This window comes from Macaca fascicularis, chromosome 16 (assembly GCF_037993035.2).
Source record: "Macaca fascicularis isolate 582-1 chromosome 16, T2T-MFA8v1.1".
Classification (NCBI taxonomy): domain Eukaryota; kingdom Metazoa; phylum Chordata; class Mammalia; order Primates; family Cercopithecidae; genus Macaca; species Macaca fascicularis.
Window position 1 is genome coordinate 49,103,268 of NC_088390.1, and position 17,978 is coordinate 49,121,245.

Genomic DNA, 17,978 nt, shown 5'->3' on the forward strand with positions numbered 1-17,978 from the left:
TATATCATATAGGGAAAAATACTGAAAAGACATACTAAAATTGTCTTAGAGTTACTTTGTTTTTAAATTTTAATCGGGCATTTTGCTATTTATTTTCCAAGCTTTCTGCTAAGCAACAGGGAGCAGGTTTTTGTAAGATAATGCAACAGACTGTCACTGATAGGGCTATTAGAATGTTGTCATTGCAGGTAGGGGGGAAAAGGTGATTGAAAACAACAAACTCATCCAAATTGGCTCTCCTAAGCCCAGGGTTGAAAACTGACTTCGGGATGCCAGAGGAGCAGGCTGAGAAATCTCATTTGCATGAACCTGCCCCAAGCCTGGGGAGATGGGTGTGTCTTGCACAGGCAGACAGATAATTACCCAAAGCCAACACCAGCAAGGGGAATAATATCGCTAACCAGCTCAGTTCCTAATAGCCCTATCGGTGACAATCTACCGCATTGTCTTATGAAAACCTGCTGCCTGTTCCTAGGCAACCTGATCAACGGAAATCTCAGGTTTATACAATTTTCATTTAGGGAACATAAAGGTTAACTGACTGTAATGGGAGTGTTTTAAACAAACCCACCTACTCTTCCTCTCACTGAACAGGGCTGACAGCTCGGTTTAATTCTGCTCTGTCTTTGCTGCTGGTGGTTTGGGCAGCAATGACTGTTTGAGTGTCAACCACCCGCTGGGTCAACGGTGAGTGTTCCCCAAGGCCAGGGGCCATGGCACACGCACTCTCGGGGGGACCCCGCCTGTCCTGGGCATCTGAACGACAGGGGAAGGCAGCAGGTAACAGTTACCAGCAGGGAACCTGGCCTGCCTGCCCTGAAGGCCTCTTGAAAGACTTCTCAGGACCAGGAAGCCTGTCCAGTCCCCTCCACCCCCGAGACTCAGCCACTTAATTCAATGACGTGGATGCAGAGGAACTCAACACGCCAGGCAAGTGCTAGGCTTTGGGGACCCAAAGATAAATAAAGAAAGCCTCTACCTCTCTGAGAGCTCTCACTGTATTGAAAAAGAAGAGGCTCTGACTGCCTTGTTCTCCTAAGATGAATGCAAGTACTCACACATCAACCTGCCCCTCGCTGCTTCTGCACTTGTCAGCCTCCCGAGCCTCTTGAGTTAGCACACATCGGGTCACCTTCCCCTGCTGTCCTCCCCCAGGCCCTGCATAAGCCAGAGAGCTTGGCATGAACAACCGGGGTTACGGTCAGAACCCAAACAGGATAAAAAGCAGGCTATCTTTTCGGTTCTAGTCATGTACTTAGGCTATCTGACCACACACTCTGTTCCAGGTATCTACTGCTGAGCAACAAACTGCCCCCAAACTTAATGGCTTTGAGCAACAATTTAACCATCCTTCCTCAGGGTTCTGTGGGGTGACCGGCTCAGCTGGGCTCTTGCTGGTGGTCTCATGGCACTGTGGTCAGGTGGTGACTGGGGCTGAAGCCAGAGGAGGCCTCAATGAGGCCGGAGGCCCAAGATGGCTCCTCGCTCCCATGGTAGGCAGCCACGCTGGTTCGGCTGGGCCTGCTGACGAGACGTCCACCATGGCTCCTCCACGGCACCTGGTCTTGCCACAATATGGCGGCTGAGTCCCAAGAGGAAGTGTCCCAAGCACAAGCATTCCAAGAGACTCAAGCAGAAGCTGCAAGGTTTCTTCTAACCTAGCCTTGGGACTCACAGTGCTTCCTCCAACACATTCTACTGGTGACACTGGGCCAGCCTAGAGTCCGTGTGGGAGGGGGCTCTAGGGATAATCTTTGGAAACCAACAACCACATGAGGTCAGTGAAGGGCAGTGAGCTGACAAGGCAGCAGGAGGCACTCCCCACACTCTGGCTCTTGGCTGGCTGGGTCCTTGGAGCAGTGGGCACGTAGGGCTGCTCTCACCACAGGGCAGAGGGCAGGGCATGGGGCTCCCTTCTCACTGCAGCCCCACAGAGGCCTGCCTGGCTCCCCATGGTCCTCTAAAACAAAACAAAGGTGGTGCTCACGGGGACCAGGCCTCTTGCTGCAGGTGTTTTGGCCTCACTTCCTAAGACTTCCCCTTGGGGAAGGGCCACCTCCCAGTCTCAGTCCTTGAGACTCCTGCACCAACAGCTTCTCACAGTGGCTGCTACTGCTATTGTTTCAAATAGCAACTGACCAGAGCAGCCTATTCAAGGGGCAAGAAATGCAGTGAGATGTTCCATCTGACTGAGCACTTGTAAGAAGCCTCAGAGGCCACTGATGACCGAAAGACCAGGTCTCTGTTTTCAAGGTGCACAGCTGGCAATGCCACAAAACACTCCCAATACCAGGGATGTGCCAACACCCCCCACCCCAACAAAATTGATGGGATTGGTTTTGAAATTTTCTTTTCCCAATATGCTGCTTTGTTTGACAAACTGGCCTTGGAAGACAGGGTGTGGCTTCCTCATAGTCCCCATGGTAATGGGTTCAGAATAATGACCTAGTCCCTGGACGCCTAGGGCAGCAGCATGTTCCTTTAGAGAACAAAACAAAGGCCTGATGGGAGCGTGGCCACTGTGGTCACTAACACTCTTATCCTTGCTGCCCACTGGGTTGGGTGCCTCCTCCCATCAGCATCCACAGCACCTCAGCAAGGAGGTTTGCAGTTTCCAACTCCTTACTCAGGAATCATTTCAAATTTACAGAAAAGTTGCAAGGATGGTATCCTTTACCAGAAATCACCTACTGCTAACATTTTGTTACTTTTGCCTTATCATTTGCACACACTCCTGAGCCCTCTATATCTATATGTAGAATTTTTTTTTTTTTTTTAGATAGAGTCTTGCTGTGTCACTCAGGTTGGAGTGCAGTGGCGTGACCTCGGCTCACTGCAACCTCCGCCTCCTGGGTTCAAGCGATTCTCCTGCCTCAGCCTCCCAAGTAGCTGGGACTACAGGTGCGTGCCATCACACCCTGCTAATTTTTGTATTTTTAGTATAGACGGGGTTTCACCATATTGGCCAGGCTGGTCTTGAACTCCTGACCTTGTGATCTGCCTGCCTCGGCCTCCCAAAGTGCTGGGATTACAGGCGTGAGCCACCGCACCTGGCCGGGATTTTTTTTTTTTTTTTCCATTTGAGTGTAAGTTGGTTTGCATTTCCTAAACATGAGGGCATTTTCTTACATAATCATAGCGCAGTTATCAGTCTCAGTATGTTTAACATTAATAAAATACTTTACCTTCCATATGCTTGTTTTGTCAGTGGACCCGATAATGTCCTTTATAGCTATATATCCATCCCACAGAGCAGGAAACTGAGGCTCAGACTCAGACATCTAACCTGTGGTCCAGACCCAGTACCTGTGTGCAGGGCTGGGATGTTAATCCCGATCTGCCTATAGCCCCAGCCCAAGCCAGGAGAGTGGGTGCTGTGGCCCTGTGTTACACCGTCTCCCTAGTGGGGAATGCTTAGCACTGGCTTTCAGAGGAGGTGCTAGAGCTTCTGCAAGAACGCCTTCCCTGCAGCTACTATGAGTGGCCACTCCTCCCCAATGGATCCGAAGTCCTTGCAAAGGTAAGCTCACTGCCCTGGCGTCTTTGGGGATGGTGGCTGGCAGTCTGAGAAGTACGCCAAGCTTTGGGAAGTAAGGGGCTTTTGTTTTTCCCTGGTCTCTGTACAAAAGAACCCAGTCAGCACGCGGCCTCGGGGCCCAGAGGGAAATCCAAGCGCTGGACCTGTGGCCTTGATGTAGCATCCAGGACAAGGAAAGCCTGTGTGGCCTGAAGAGGCCAGTGTCTGCAGTTTCATTTCTCATCCAAACAGGTCGTGTCTGAGACTGTTGAGTCCTCCGGGGGAGAGGCCTATTTCAATGGATAAAATTCCCCAGTGCTCAGGTATCAACCTTGACCGTCTGACTGTCTGGCTAACAGAAAGGGGAGGGGAACAGAGGGAAGAAAGGGCTCAGGAGGAGAGAATGTCCTGCAGTTTCTAGGGTGGGTACCTGTCCTTCCGTGGCGTTTCCTAATAGATGTAAGAGATCTGACCTGGTCTCGCCCCCGATCCGCTTGACCTCTTCCCCAGCTAGGTTCTGGTGGGTTCAAGGCCAACATTGTTTCTCTGAAGCCCCAAGCTGACCCTCTCCTCTGGCCATCAGGCCCTGAGCCCTGCCCGGGGAGATGGTGAAGAGGAGGGGAGATGCTACTCAAGTGTTAAGTGTCTTGCCTAGAGCCTGACAGCTACACCCATCTTGCTACTGAGGCAGGAGGGGGTGAGCCTGGCCTCCAGACACCACACGTCACACATACCTCCCCACACAGCCCTCCTTTGCCATCCAGCGGCCACAGCCTTTCTTCTTCCTGGTCACTGCTCTCTTGCCCCCTCTGCCAATCACAAGCCTTTTCTGGAGACCCCACAAAAAGCAGGACATTTTGTAAGGCTCTTGCAGGTTTATAATCAAGATTCGGGGAGACCCAACCTCAAGGAACTTGCAAAGCAAGGAAGATAAACACAAAACAAGCCCTTGATCGGGGTTCAACTCTCCTACTGTGTACCCGCACGGCACCTCGCCCTGAGTCAGCCTCATAGCAGAACGAACAGGGCCCACGGCCAAAAGACGATGAGGGGTCCTTTGTCCAACAATGACTAGGATTTGCAAGACGGCAACAAAGAGCAGAGCATTAGACCAGTGTGGGCGCCTTCTGAGGGCAGGGCCAAGCCATGGCTCAGGTCTCATACCCAGGAAGCTGGTGCTGCTGAGACAGCTCTTGAATGAGTTGGAGAAAGAGGCTATGATGTAACAAGGAGAGGGGGTGGAACCCACCTAGGGGAGGTGGAGTGGCCCAGGGAGGGAAACGCAGGAACCTTGGCTCCCCCTCCATGTGCAGCTCCCACTTGAGATGGGCGTGTCACCATCACTCCCTGTATGACCTTCAGAGAGCCAGGTCACCTCTACTGAGTTTTAACATCTGGTCCAGGGTTTCAGTTCCATCCAGTTGCTTTCTTGCCCAGGGCCAGAGGCAAGATGGATTCCCGACTAGTGTGAGTATGTGGCCGGGTGAGGGCAAGGCCTTAAGAAGCCATTAAGGGGCTGGGGGGTTGGTGAGGCAGCAATTGCATCCCTGGAAATCCTGACAGCTGTGCTGGGAAGCCCTGGTCCTTCAATCTGGCAGGGGAAGGGCCCCTAACCACTCTGCAGTCCTTTTCCCTCACTGGTTCGAGCCCTTCTGCCCTCTGCACACTCAGGTGGTCATATAGTTTGGATATTTGTCTCCACCCAAATGTCATGTTGAAATGTACTCCCCAGTGTTGGAGATGGGGCCTGGTGGGAAGTGTCTGGATCATGAGGGTGGATCCCTTGTGAATGGCTTGGGCCACCTGCTTGGTGATGAGTGAGCTCTTACTCGGAGTTGCTTAAAAATGTGTGGCACTGGCCGGGCGCGGTGGCTCAAGCCTGTAATCCCAGCACTTTGGGAGGCCGAGACGGGCGGATCACGAGGTCAGGAGATTGAGACCATCTTGGCTAACACGGTGAAACCCCGTCTCTACTAAAAAAAAAAAACAAAAAAACTAGCCGGGCGAGGTGGCGGGCACCTGTAGTCCCAGCTACTCGGGAGGCTGAGGCAGGAGAATGCCGTGAACCCGGGAGGCGGAGCTTGCAGTGAGCAGAGATCCGGCCGCTGCACTCCAGCCTGGGCGACAGAGCAAGACTCCGTCTCAAAAAAAAAAAAAAAAAAAAAAGTGTGGCACCTCCCTGCACTCTCTCTCTTTGGAGACCCCACAAAAAGCAGGACATTTTGTAAGGCTCTTGCAGGTTTATAATCAAGATTCGGGGAGACCCAACCTCAAGGAACTGAGGTTCCTGCTTTCGCCATGCAATGTGCCCGCTCCTACTTTGCCTCCCCCCATGAGTCAAAGCTCCCTGAGGCCCCCGCAGAAGCCCAGCGATGTTGGCACCATGCCTGTACAACCTGCCGAACTGTAAGCCAACTAAACTTCTTTCTCAAATAAATTTCCCAGTCTCAGGTATTTCTTCATAGCAACGCAAGAACGGCCTAACACAGAGAGGCTTCCCGGCTGGTCACTGTGGATACTGGAAAGTGAGCGGAAGAGACCCTCCCTTCTCCCTTCCCCAGACATCATCATCAGGCACTGTCCTTGTGGACAGGGACCAGTGTGTGGTCAAGCACCAGGAGACCTACTTGTACATGATAACTTTTCTTGTTCTACTGCAAAAAGGTCCTCAGGGATGTGGGACCCGCCCATGCAGTCTACAGAGGAAAGGGTTACTATGCAAACGGAAATGGAGCTGCCAGCTTCGGCACGGGAAGGCAGGCAGCAGGAACGTCTACTTTCCAGGACACATGCATGTTATAAATGGCCCAGACCTGTTTGCAAAAGGCATTGAGAGACCTATTAGATTTATAATCTTGACTCAGTAGGGTTACTCTGGGGAGGAAGGCATGCACTGTTTATTGAGTGCTATCCATAACTAGGCACAGCCACAACATCCTTGTGTGTGTGTGTAATTTTCATATATTACATAACATATACACATAATGGATATAAAGTACAGTGCCTGGCACACAGAAATCCTCAAAGAAAGTCCACGGTTGTCAATTCCCTCACTGCATGGAGCCTCGTTCCTCTGTGCGATGGCCTTATCTGCCTCATAGTCACAGCAGAAAAGGACACAGAGGTTCTGAGGAATGACTTGCCCAAGGTCACAAAGCATAGCCAGAATTCAATCGTAGACCCCCAGCTTCAAAACCTCTGCTCCGTCCTCTAGGTCTCTGGCTGCCAGCCCCACCCCACCCCACCGCACACAGCCTTTCCCCACACCCTCCACCCAACCCTCAAGGCCTATCTGGGTCTAGTTCACAAAGCCTTTCCCGATGCTAGCTTCCACAACTGATCTCCTCACCACTTCCAGAACTAATTTCATCCACCGTTTCCTCTGCTCAGTGTTTTAATTACAATCAGTGATGGCAAAGTGAAATAGGTCATAAACGAAAAATAAACATTAAGCATCTACTATTTACCGAGCAGGGGCTGGGTGTGGACACAGAAATGAATGTGGCTGAGATGTGGCTCTTCCCTCAGAGGTCCTCAGAATCTAGGCAATGCGTAGAGAGGAGCTGGTCCCCAGTATCACCTGAGATGCACTCCAATAACAGCAGCCCCCGCCCTGCCCAGATCTGAGAGAGGGTGCCTAGTCTGTTATACAGCAGTCTAGCCTAAGGCTAGGGCTCCTGGCTTTAAATCTCTGTTCCACTTGCTGGCTCTCTGAGCTGAAACCAGCTGCCTAACTTCTTCGCACCTCCATGTTCTCATCTCTAAAACAGTGACAGCTGTGCCTACCCCATAGGGCTCTCGGAGCTAATCCTATAAAGTGCTTGCACTGGATAAAGTTGGTTGAGTCACACCTTGCCCTCTCCACATGGAGCCTAGGTGAGTGCCTTTGAAGGTGATGAAGTCAGTTCACATCTGTGTTCACTGAAATCCCATACTGGGGAGTGAAGAGGAAGAAAGAGAGCAGCAGCCTCCCCAGCACAGCAGATTCTTAGCACACAGTCATTGCCCTTCTCCCTAACCCTCCCCGCACCTGTCAGCCAGGTAGGTCCCATCTCCCTGCTTTCATCAGCAGGATGTGTAGAGAGAGCTTCCCAGGCTGCACTATTTGGGGAAAAAGCTGATGGTGGCAGCAGCAGCTGTCCTCCTTTTCATTTCTGGGAACCTGCAAGGGCATTTCAAAGTGGAAAGAAACCTCAGCCTCCAGCAGGTGCTCAGGTTCCGCCACAAGGCTGGAGGAGTGCTTACCCCAGTGCACGGTGGGCTGGGCCAGAGGCCCTGCACGGGGCCTAACTTCATTTATTTAAGAAAGGGAGAAAATAAAAGGTATGGCTTGAGCCTTCTTTTCTCGGCAGAGCAGCTGAAAGAAGAGGGCAAAGGAAGAACCAGGGACAGAACTCCCAGGCCCTGGGGAAACTAGAGTGAAACTAGAAGAGAAATTGGCAAGAGTCCAGGCAAGAGACACGCTACTCTGGGCTTGGTCTCTGCAGCTGCATACGGTCGCAGACTGTTCACGCCCTGCCTTCTGCCTAAGGAAGAGGCAGAAGAGAAGGGGGAGCAGCCCCTCCTAGTGGTCTCCATGCTCCCCTCTCATGACCCTGCGCCCTGGGGGTGAAGTAGGGGGACGCTGGTGGCAGCACGTTCAGAAAAGCCCAGAGGCACTGGGTGCTGAGACACTGAGGAGACAGACCACTGCCCTTTCTGGCCCTGCCCACACTGACATCACTAGAGGACAGATGGAGGGCAAGCGAACCACTCAGGCAACTGGGAGGCCACTCCCTGCAGGCCAAATTACTTCTGCCTAAAGAGCAACAAACATTTACCACCGAACCACCCCGCCTCCCCCAACACACTAATCACTCTGCTCTCGTTAACACAGCCTGTACACAAACAGCATGTGCACGCGCTCGCCTGTGTGATGCGTGGGGGGCAGGATCTCTCCCTCTCCCACGTAAACACCAGATTCATTTATTAAATGCCTCTCTGGCATTTCCTTTTTTGCCTTCATCCTGCTTGTTTAATATTGCATTTGACATTCTCATTTTATAAATGGCAACAGAAGCAGAATGGATGGCTAAAATTAGCTTACGAGTGAGAATGATGCTACAAATAGGATCGTGAATACAGAAACCTAGTTAATTCCACCCACATTACCCGCCCCCCTCCCCACACACAAATACACCCACCACTTTGGAGTTGTCTTCAGGGCTGAGGAGGAGCAGCTGGAGGGAGTGGGGGGTGAGCCCAATCACTGGGCACCCTGCCAGGTGGCAGGGCCCAGAAGCCGACCCTAGCCTGGGGCTGGCCTCCATGGATGGGCTGGTCACAGCACCGCAGCCCTGAGTCCAAGAGGACACTTAAGGACTCTCCTCCCTTCTTATCCTTCTGCCCTTTCTTCCCTAGAATCCCCGGTTCCGAGTCAATCCTCCAGGTATGCCCTGGGCTGAAGGGTAGCAGGCCTGAGATCTCACTAGGCTTTGCTCTTAGAAGTGGATTTTTTTGGAACCTTCCTAAAGAATGAGTCAGGTGATGAGTAGGACTCAGCTTTTCCGGAGCCTAGACAATCACATCTCTGGGCTCCTCCTGCTTTGGGAGGTGCACCACCTCCTCTCCTAGGACCGTCCCCAGAGGCACTGAGAGTGCCTACCTCATACTCTCCATCCCTGCCCCGTAGACTTGGGACCCAGTCCTGCCCAGGTCCTGCACACTTGCATTTTACTGACTTATAATCTGCTGAGGACCTCGTTACCTGCTAACTCCATATTTTCTTGGTAAAATAATTCTAAGAATGATGACGACGATGACAGTGGTGATATCACTCTGATAGAGTGTGCTATGGCCTGGCTCTGTTCCAAACCCTTATAAGTCTTGAGTGACAGCGCTCTCTGAGGTAGGCACTACCACAACCTGTTTTACAGAAAGGGGAACCACAGAGCCAAAACACGTAAGTAACTTGTCCAAGGCCACAAAGCTGGGAAGTGGAAGGGGGTTCAGCACTGAGGACTTGAGGCACCCTCTACCAGGAAGGCCTCCCTGGTTGACAGCACCCTGTTCTGACCATTGTGTCACTCCCCACCCGGGGGCTCCCCCAAAGAATGAAGGCACTGACACTTTCCATAGGCTGCTATACCCAAACTCTGTGCCTGTTTGGGGTACCCCCTTTCTACTCCAACCCTAAAAATGTGTGCTTAATAGTGAAACTGGCTGACCATTTGGCTAAATGCCTTTCATTGGACCCCTGTAGACAAGGAGCACCCTGAGTGGACCTGCTCTGAGCTAGATTAGTTTAGTCCAGGAGTCAACAAACTGTGGCCAGCAGGCCAAACCCAGCTGCCATGCGTTTTTGTAAATAAGCTTTATGTGAACACAGCCATGCCCCTTCATTTACATATTGCCTATGTGTGTGCTACAATGGCAGGGCTGAATAGATGTGACAGAGACTCTCTGGCCCTTTATAGAAAATTTGCTGGCCCCTGGCTTAGGCCCAATGGGAGAAACTTGAAGTTATCAAGGGCTGATGCCTTCAAGGCTACCCAATTACATACCCTACAACAGAACAGGCTGAGACCTCCAGGTATCAAATCAGGGCTTTACATAAGCTGCAAAAGGCAGCCCATCCTCAACCTTCTGATTTCCCCGAGGAGCAAACTGGTGCAGACAGGTAGGGCACTCGCCTGTGGTCACAGAAACACCAGCCGTGGACCTGGGATTCAGGCTCAGGTTCCAAAGCTCTCTTGGTGCCTCTAAGTGACCCAGCAGGTCCCGACTTGGGGACAAGGGCAAGTGCACCTCACTCAGGAGAATCGAGCCCTTTACCCTAACAGATGCATGCCTCATGTGTCTTCTGGAAGCAATGTTCCAAGGCCTGCACCCAAAGGGAAAGGGCATGGTGAGGGGCGGGAGCAGTCCCTGGCACTGAGAGCTTCCTCCGGGAGATCTTCGGAAATCTGGTCTCTGTTTGACCACAGAGAGAGTATGGAGTGGTGCCAAGAGCACCAGACTGGCCTGGGGGCCCAGATGCCAGGCCCAGCTTGGCCCTATTTGGCCTGGCTCCATGCTCCCTTCATTCCTAAGTCCCTTCCTTCTGATGATGGCTGGTCTATTTATGACCCACAACTCCCACATTATCTGTCATTAGCAGTGGCCCTTGCCTGGTGCTTCTCAGACTTTAATGTGCACACCAATCACTGGGGATTTGTCAGCATGCAGATTCTGACTCTGTAGGTCTAGGGTGGGACCTGGGACTCTGCATTCCTAACCAGCTCCTAGGGACTGCCGAGGCTGCTGGTACATGGACCACACTTTGACTACCAGCATCCAGACCTCTCATTCCAAGACAAGGGACAACCAAAGTAGCTGTATCCATGAATTACTTAGCAAATTTCTATAAATCCTATCACCTTAAAGGAGTGAGAAAAAGGACTATTTAAAGCAGGGGTGTAGCCAGGTGCAGTGGCTGACACCTGTAATCCCAGCACTTTGGGAGGCAGAGGCAAGGGGATCACTTGAGGCCAGGAGTTCTAGACCACCTGGCCAACATGGCGAAACCCTATCTCTACTAAAAACACACAAAAAATTAGCTGGGCATGGTGGCGCATTCCTATAATCCCAGCTACTCAGGAGGCTGAGGCATGAGAATCACTCAAACCTGGGAGGCAGAGGTTGCAGTAAGCCAAGATCGTGTCACTGCACTCTAGCCTGGGTGACAGAACGAGACCCTGTCTCCCAAAAAAACAAAAAACAACAACAAAAAAAAAAAACAAAAAAAAAAAACAGCAGGGGTGTCCAATCTTTTGGCTTCCTTGGGCCACATTGTGGAAGAATTGTCTTCAGTCACACATGAAATACACTAACACTAAAGATCGCTGATGAGCTTTTAAAAAAAAAATCTGCAAAAAAATCATAATGTTCTAAGAAAGTTTATGAATTTGCATTGGGCTACATTCAAAGCCATCCTGGGCCACATATGGCCCGTGGGTCATGCGTTGGACAAAGTTGATTGAAAGAAATCCTGTAGTAGTATTTGTATGAAGCAAATAAAAACTCTTCTTGATATTCACCCATCATATAAATCCATATTTTTCAAATATTAGGTTTGCCTAAATGGGCAGCAAGGTATAATGAGAAGAACAGAGGGTTCGGAGCCAGAATGATACAGGTTCAAATCCCAGCTCTGCCCCTTAGAACTGTCCCACCACAGGAGATCCACTGCTACTGAGCTCTAGTGAACCCCTCTGTAAAATGAGATGAGGACCCCAGCTCAGGATGTTGTGAAGACAAAAGGAGACAGTGCGCACGTAAAGCACGGTCCCAGTGCCTATAAGCACCGATTCCTTCCTGTTGAATCAAGTGTGAGGAAATGCTCTACTCAAGATGCCCTCGTCCCAAGCATCTTTCAGGCTGTACCCACGCTCTCACCCAACGAGGGTGGTGATGGCTCCCCAACATCATTTCAAGTTCTAGGCTGTACTAGGCCTCTGCGGATGCCTGGAGGTGGCTCTTGTCAATTCTCACCTCCCTTCCTGCTGCTGCCCGGCTCGTCAGGAGGCCGCCTGAAGGCTGGGCTCTGGCAACTCATCAAGCAAGTGTCGCTGCTGCTCAGGGGCTGCTTCAACCAGGGGGACGCTACGGGAGGCATCATTAGCTGCACCCGCACTGGGGCACACAGAGTAGCCAGGGAGGAGCCCCTCTCTAGCGGGTCACGAGGCGGCTCTGTGCATGCATTTGTGTGTGTTTATTGATAAAGAGCCACATTTGCATTTCACTCTGGCTTGGAGAGCTTGTGGGTTTGGCCCTGAGCTTGGATGGCAGTCAACTCCTGGCCCATGCTTGTCACTTATCTGTGCTTGTGGCAGTGGAGGAAGAGGCATGGAGATCTGGGACCTGTAAAACCCAAGCGTGGTTCTTCTCCCTAGCTGGGAATCTGGCTTGTCTCCTCCGCTCTTCTACTAGGATAACGTGGAACCGCATAGGCCACAACAGAGCTGACTGGGAAAGGGCGGTCAGTGGCGGAGGGCCTGCAGCCCAGCCAGAGAGCCTTGAAAGTCCCTTTTGGCCTGAAGAGGGCACACAGCCTGATAGGTACAAACATGAGCTCTGGAGTATAGCTTTCTGGGCTTGAATTCTGGGGCTGCCATTTGCTGACCATGTGACCTTGGGCAAACTGCTTAACTTCTCTCTGCCTCGCCTTGCCAATCTGTAAATGCGTATAATGATTGAAGAGTAAGTGAAAATCAAATGAAATAAGATGCATGATGCATAAAGTGTTTAGCAGAGTATGTAGTTTGTACCACGCAATGTCAGCTACTTGTGGGATCTTTATGTGCGAAAGGGTGTCATGTGGGGTCTTTCTGGGCATCCTCCTGCCGCCGCCTCTGGAGATGACCTCCTTAAGGCAGGGCCTACATGGGGAATGAAGGGAAGGGTTCCTGTGATCCCCACTTCCCAAAGACTGTTATCCTGGTCCCCTGCAGAGTAGAACAACTCATTCCCGCTCCTGGCCCTTCTGCATGGTAGAGAAGGACCTCCATTTAAAAAAATGCCCAGGAAGCGACTCCCAACTCAATTAGATGGGAGATGGCTTTAGGCCACTTTATAAAGTGCCTCACAGACATGTGGTCCTTCAGTGAATCCTTTATTTAGTCCACAATTATTTATATAGGGTCTCCTAAGTGCCAGGCATAGAGATTGAATCAGAAGACCTGGACTCCAGTCCTATGTCTGTGACTAATCTGCACTAAGACCTTTCCTATCTGCGAATATCAAAAACTCATGGCTCCAGTATGTAGCGGGGGGGCAGCTATCTGCCACTTTCTGCCAAATGCCCAGAAAGATCGCGAGGGTTTGAGGAGATGGGTCTGTGGTTTCACAGCACAGTCCTGTTTATGAAACACTCCTATACACGTTCTAACAATCATCTGTGTTCCTGCTTGGCAGTCTTCGAGTTTTCAGTTTTTCCGGATATCTCATTTGAATTCTGTCCATAGACCAGTTTAAACTCATTTCCCTTTCTTTGGGCCTCAGAAGTAGAAACCAGTATCACAAAAACCAAAACAATTCAGGATTCAGGCTTCTCTTCCAACACCCTTTAAATTCCATCCTTCTTCAGAGGAGGGGAACTGGCTGGAGAAATACCTCTCAATGACAGCACGTGGATGATGGCAAGGATGATGGCAAGAGCTAACACGGATCAAGCTTGCACCCTGTGCAGACACTGTGCTAAGCCCTTTGCTCATGGTATGTCACCCAGTCTCTAACAACCCAGTGAGGCAATATCATTACCAGCCCTGTCTTTCTGGAGCTCAGCAAGGCCCAGAGTTCTCCTCCAAAGTCCTCTCCCAGGGCCTCTAAACTCCCCACCTTGGAGCTCACAACTGTTGGGCTGTGCTGGGAACATGGACCAACACCTCCAAAGCCTGTGATCCTAATCACTCTGCCCCCACTTCTTCCTCTTGTCTACTTCCATCTTTACTCATTCTCTTGAAGAACAAGTACTAGCCCCAGATTCAAAGGCAAACACAAACCCTTACACGAAAAACCCGGTTACGTGCACCTGACATAGTCAACCTCCACTTGGGTGGGAAAGAAGGCGATAAACATGAAATAGGAAAATGGCTGCAAACTTCTTTGGCTTCAAGCCAGCCCCCATGGGTTCTTTTTCTGGGGCAGAAGCTCTACTTCCTGATTGCTGCCCAGGTCATCTGGGGATTCACGCTCCCACCCCCAAGCTCCAACAACTGTCTATACAGTTCCTTTGGCACCAGTAAGCTCAAGACCTATGCTCCTTCACTCTCTGGGTAGCCTGGGACCTATCCCCTGAGGCTCAGTTTCCCAAGATAAAACCTTTCCCCATCTGTGTCTCAGGTTCATTTCAAAGCCTGTCAACAGTGAAGGGCTACACATACGCATTCAAGGTGACACACGGAGCAACGTCTTTCTGGTCTACATCTGGCCTCTCCTGATGAACCCTTAAGCCTTGGCAGGACAGGAATGGCATCTGCTGCCTCTTCTATTCCCCAGTGCCCACTGCCCAGCAGCCTTAGTGGAGCCTGTCAATGGCGTGCTCTGGCTAGGATAAACAAGGTATCTGGGACTGGATGCAAGTTTCATTTAAGTCCTCTGTCTCTCTCATTTTAAAAACAGCTAATACCCGTCAGGCGCAGTGGCTTATGCCTGTAATCCCAGCACTTTGGGAGGCCGAGGCAGGTGGATCACTTGATGTCAGGAGTTTGAGGTCAGCCTGGCCAACACAGTGAAACCCCGTCTACCAGAAATACAAAAATTAGCTGGGTATGGTGGTGCACACCTGTAATCCCAGCTACTTGGGAGGCTGAGGCAGGAGAATTGCTTGAGCCCGGGAGGCAGAGGTTGCAGGGAGGCAGAGGTTGCAGTGAGCCGAGATCACACCACTGCACTCCAGCCAGGACAACAGAGCAAGACTCTGTCTCAATTAAAAAAATAAAAATAAAAATAAAAATACCAAGTGGTAGCCTACCAAGATAAAAGTACCAACTGTAAACTTGCGCTGACAGTTGGGGAGCAGAGAAAGCCTATGAGGGGACCTGTGTTATTCCTACACACTTATCTCCCTCCTACCATTTTAATGTCTGAGCTGATGCCTCCAACATACAGTATGCAAAAAAAGAGTATTTTCATTTCAGATGCATATGATGGCAAGGAACAATATGAACAATATTATTTTAGTGCCCTGGGAAAAAATTAGCAAGTCAAATATTGAATCAGGCCTGTAGCACCACATGCTAAGCAGATTGCTTTGATCTTATCCACACTAAAAGCTCTATTATTGAATTTAAAGTTGGTGAACACATATCAGACCAATATACAATGCATGTCTGAATGCATGTTTCAGAAGCAAGAAATGTTTTGACAAAAGGAAGAAAATATTAAAGTTACAGCGGCAATTGAAACACAAATTTGCCCTCCCTCTTCTCTTGAGGCTGGAGGCTCTCATAGCCAACCAAAATGTTTTTGCTCCGAAGGACCTGCTGATGGTTCCAGAAACACCTGCTGAGCTTCTGTTTTTCTGGAGCCAACAAAGAAGGGAATTTTCACCCCCCACTCAATCTGAAGAAAGGAGTTTGAGACTTTGAGTGCGCAAATGCTATGCATGATATGGCACCCTCTGGTGGCCACCGATCTGGGAGGCCTACATGACTTCCCAAACTTCCAGTAATCCAACCTTCCTTTCTTTTGAGGCTGCTGTGGCAGAAAAAAGAACTTTAAAGAGCCAAAGAGAGGGAAGGAAGCAGCTGATCAAGAGGGCAGAAATTAATTGATGGCAAGGGAGGGAATGTTAATTTTCCAGCAGGACCCAAAGAGAAAAACAGTTTGGTGCAGTAAACTTCCTGTCTAGGATATACCCCTCAAAAGCTGCACAGCAAAAGAATATCCTAAGCCAGGTGTCAGCAAGTTACGACTCACAGGTCAAATCCAGCCCCTCTGCCTGTTTTTGTAAAGTCCAAGAATTAAGAATTGTTTTTAACTTTTTATTTTATTTTTATTTTTTTGAGACAGGGTTTCGCTTTGTTGCCCAGGTTGGAGTGCAGTGGTGTGATCATGGCTCGCTGCAGCCTCAACCTCCCAGGGTCAGGTGATCCTCCCACCTCAGCCTCCCGAGTAGGTGGGGCTACAGGCACACTGCGGCCCACTAATTTTTTTTTTTTTTTTAAAGAGATGAGGTCTGGCTATGTTTCCCAGGCTGGTCTTGAACTCCTGGCCTCAAGTGATTTTCCTGCCTTGGCCTTCTAAAGTGCAGAAACTATAGGTGTGAGCCACCATGCTTGGCCTGGTTTTTACATTTTAAGTGGTTAAAAAATTAATATTTTGTGACCTGTGAAAAGTATATAAAGTTCAAATTTTGGTGTCCATAAACAAAGCTTTATTGAAACACAGCCCCACTCCTTCATGTATGCATTGCCTATGGACTCTACTCAGCAGAACTGGGTAGTTGCAGTCAGCTGTATGGCCTGCAAAGATGAAAATTTCACGACTTGGCCCTTTATAGAGTTTGTCCACCTCAGTATGAAACAACTGCTACTGTTCACAGGACCAGACCCCGAGCATCTAGCCCCTCCCCACCCCTGCCCAGCCCAGCCCGATGATGGGCTGGAGCAGTCTGCAAGACGGGGTGTGTACGTAGAGGAAGGGGGCGTTCCATTTCAGCACAACCCCTACACACTTACCATTTTATTATTGATTTCATGGAAATGAATCTCACAGACTTTCTCCACAACATCTTCATTCTCAAAAGTGACAAAGCCAAACCCTAAAGGAAAAGAGAGAGAAGAAAAAACAAAGAGAGGTGGGGTGAGTTCAGTTCTGGCAGGCCCACGTTTTTCTCTGACATCCTGAGGTCTTGACAGCCTCCCGGTCTGGGGGTAGGTGGGCGGATCCTTGGGAGGGCCTTGAGGTTGGAGGCAATGATTTCTAATTTGTACGGAGCACCCTTCCGACAGCGAGGAAAAGTTAATGATTTCACCCACATGCAGCGGGCACTGTGTGGTTTACATTTGCCCCGAAGCAAACAAGAAATTTACTTGTCTGTTATTTACAAGGGTCAGAGCCCCGCGGCTCTGTGCACCGCAGCAGGCGGGTGGGCTAACGAGAGCCTCGTGGATCACTGCGGGGCCACGCTTGCCCTTTCCGCGAGCAGCCCTGGCCAGCCCTCGGGTCGGCCTCCAGACGGAGGCGGTTATTTGTCCTTTTCTTCCTGAATTACTTCCTCTAATACCTCATCAGGACATCCTGAGGCCTGGAAGAAACTATTAAAAGTTTCAGGCCTCTGTTCCGCGCAGGCATCCTTTTTCTACTGCTGCTTCAAAAGCGCCGTGGATTTGGGGCAGTTTAAGACTGTTTGATGCCTGCTGTCAGCCCGTCAGCTATCCACTGTATTTACTCGGCTGGAGACTGGCTTTGCTAGACAAGCTGCACTGAAGAATTTTGGCAGGCGACTGCTGCTCAGTATCCTCAGTTCCTCTCCCTACCCTCCTGCCCCTTTCTTTCTTCTCCTCCTGCCTCTGACAGCGTTTCCAGCATGTGGCCCCATCTGTGACCCCACTCAGTAAGTGCTGCTTTACCACGTGGCCCCACGCAGGGTTGCACCCTCCTTGGATGGGATGCAGCTGCCACGTGGTAGCACTAACATGGCTAGGGAGTACAGGCAGTGGGGGCAGACACACTGATGGGGAGACTGAGACCTGGCTTCCAGTTCTCACTGTGCATCTACTTTAGGTTTAGTCTGGGGAAGCCCCTTCCCCTCTCTGAGCCTCAACTTTTGCATCTGCAAATGAAGGTGGTAGAACTGGACCCTGGGTTTCACACCTCCTGTCACAACCCAAATCAGGATTCGCAAGGCTGTCTGCTGCCATCTGAATGTCTGTGGCCACCCCCCACTGCCCCCCACATCCCCCACCCAGATTCATGTTGAAATCCAAACTCCCAATGT

General features: G+C 50.6%; 1 protein-coding gene across 40 annotated transcripts in view; it reads right to left on the reverse strand.

Moving 5' to 3' along the window:
- The window catches only part of MSI2 (musashi RNA binding protein 2), a 432,504-nt gene that overhangs the window by 72,805 nt on the left and 341,721 nt on the right, over positions 1 to 17,978 (reverse strand). For all 40 annotated transcript variants that reach the window (XR_010582134.2, XR_010582133.2, XM_045376050.3 and 37 more), the window contains one exon: positions 16,717 to 16,799. Coding sequence is in view for 38 of the 40 variants with exons in the window: in XM_045376050.3 (XP_045231985.1) it covers positions 16,717 to 16,799 (83 nt within the window). In the remaining 2 variants the exon portion in view is untranslated. The remainder of the gene's footprint in view (positions 1 to 16,716; positions 16,800 to 17,978) is intronic.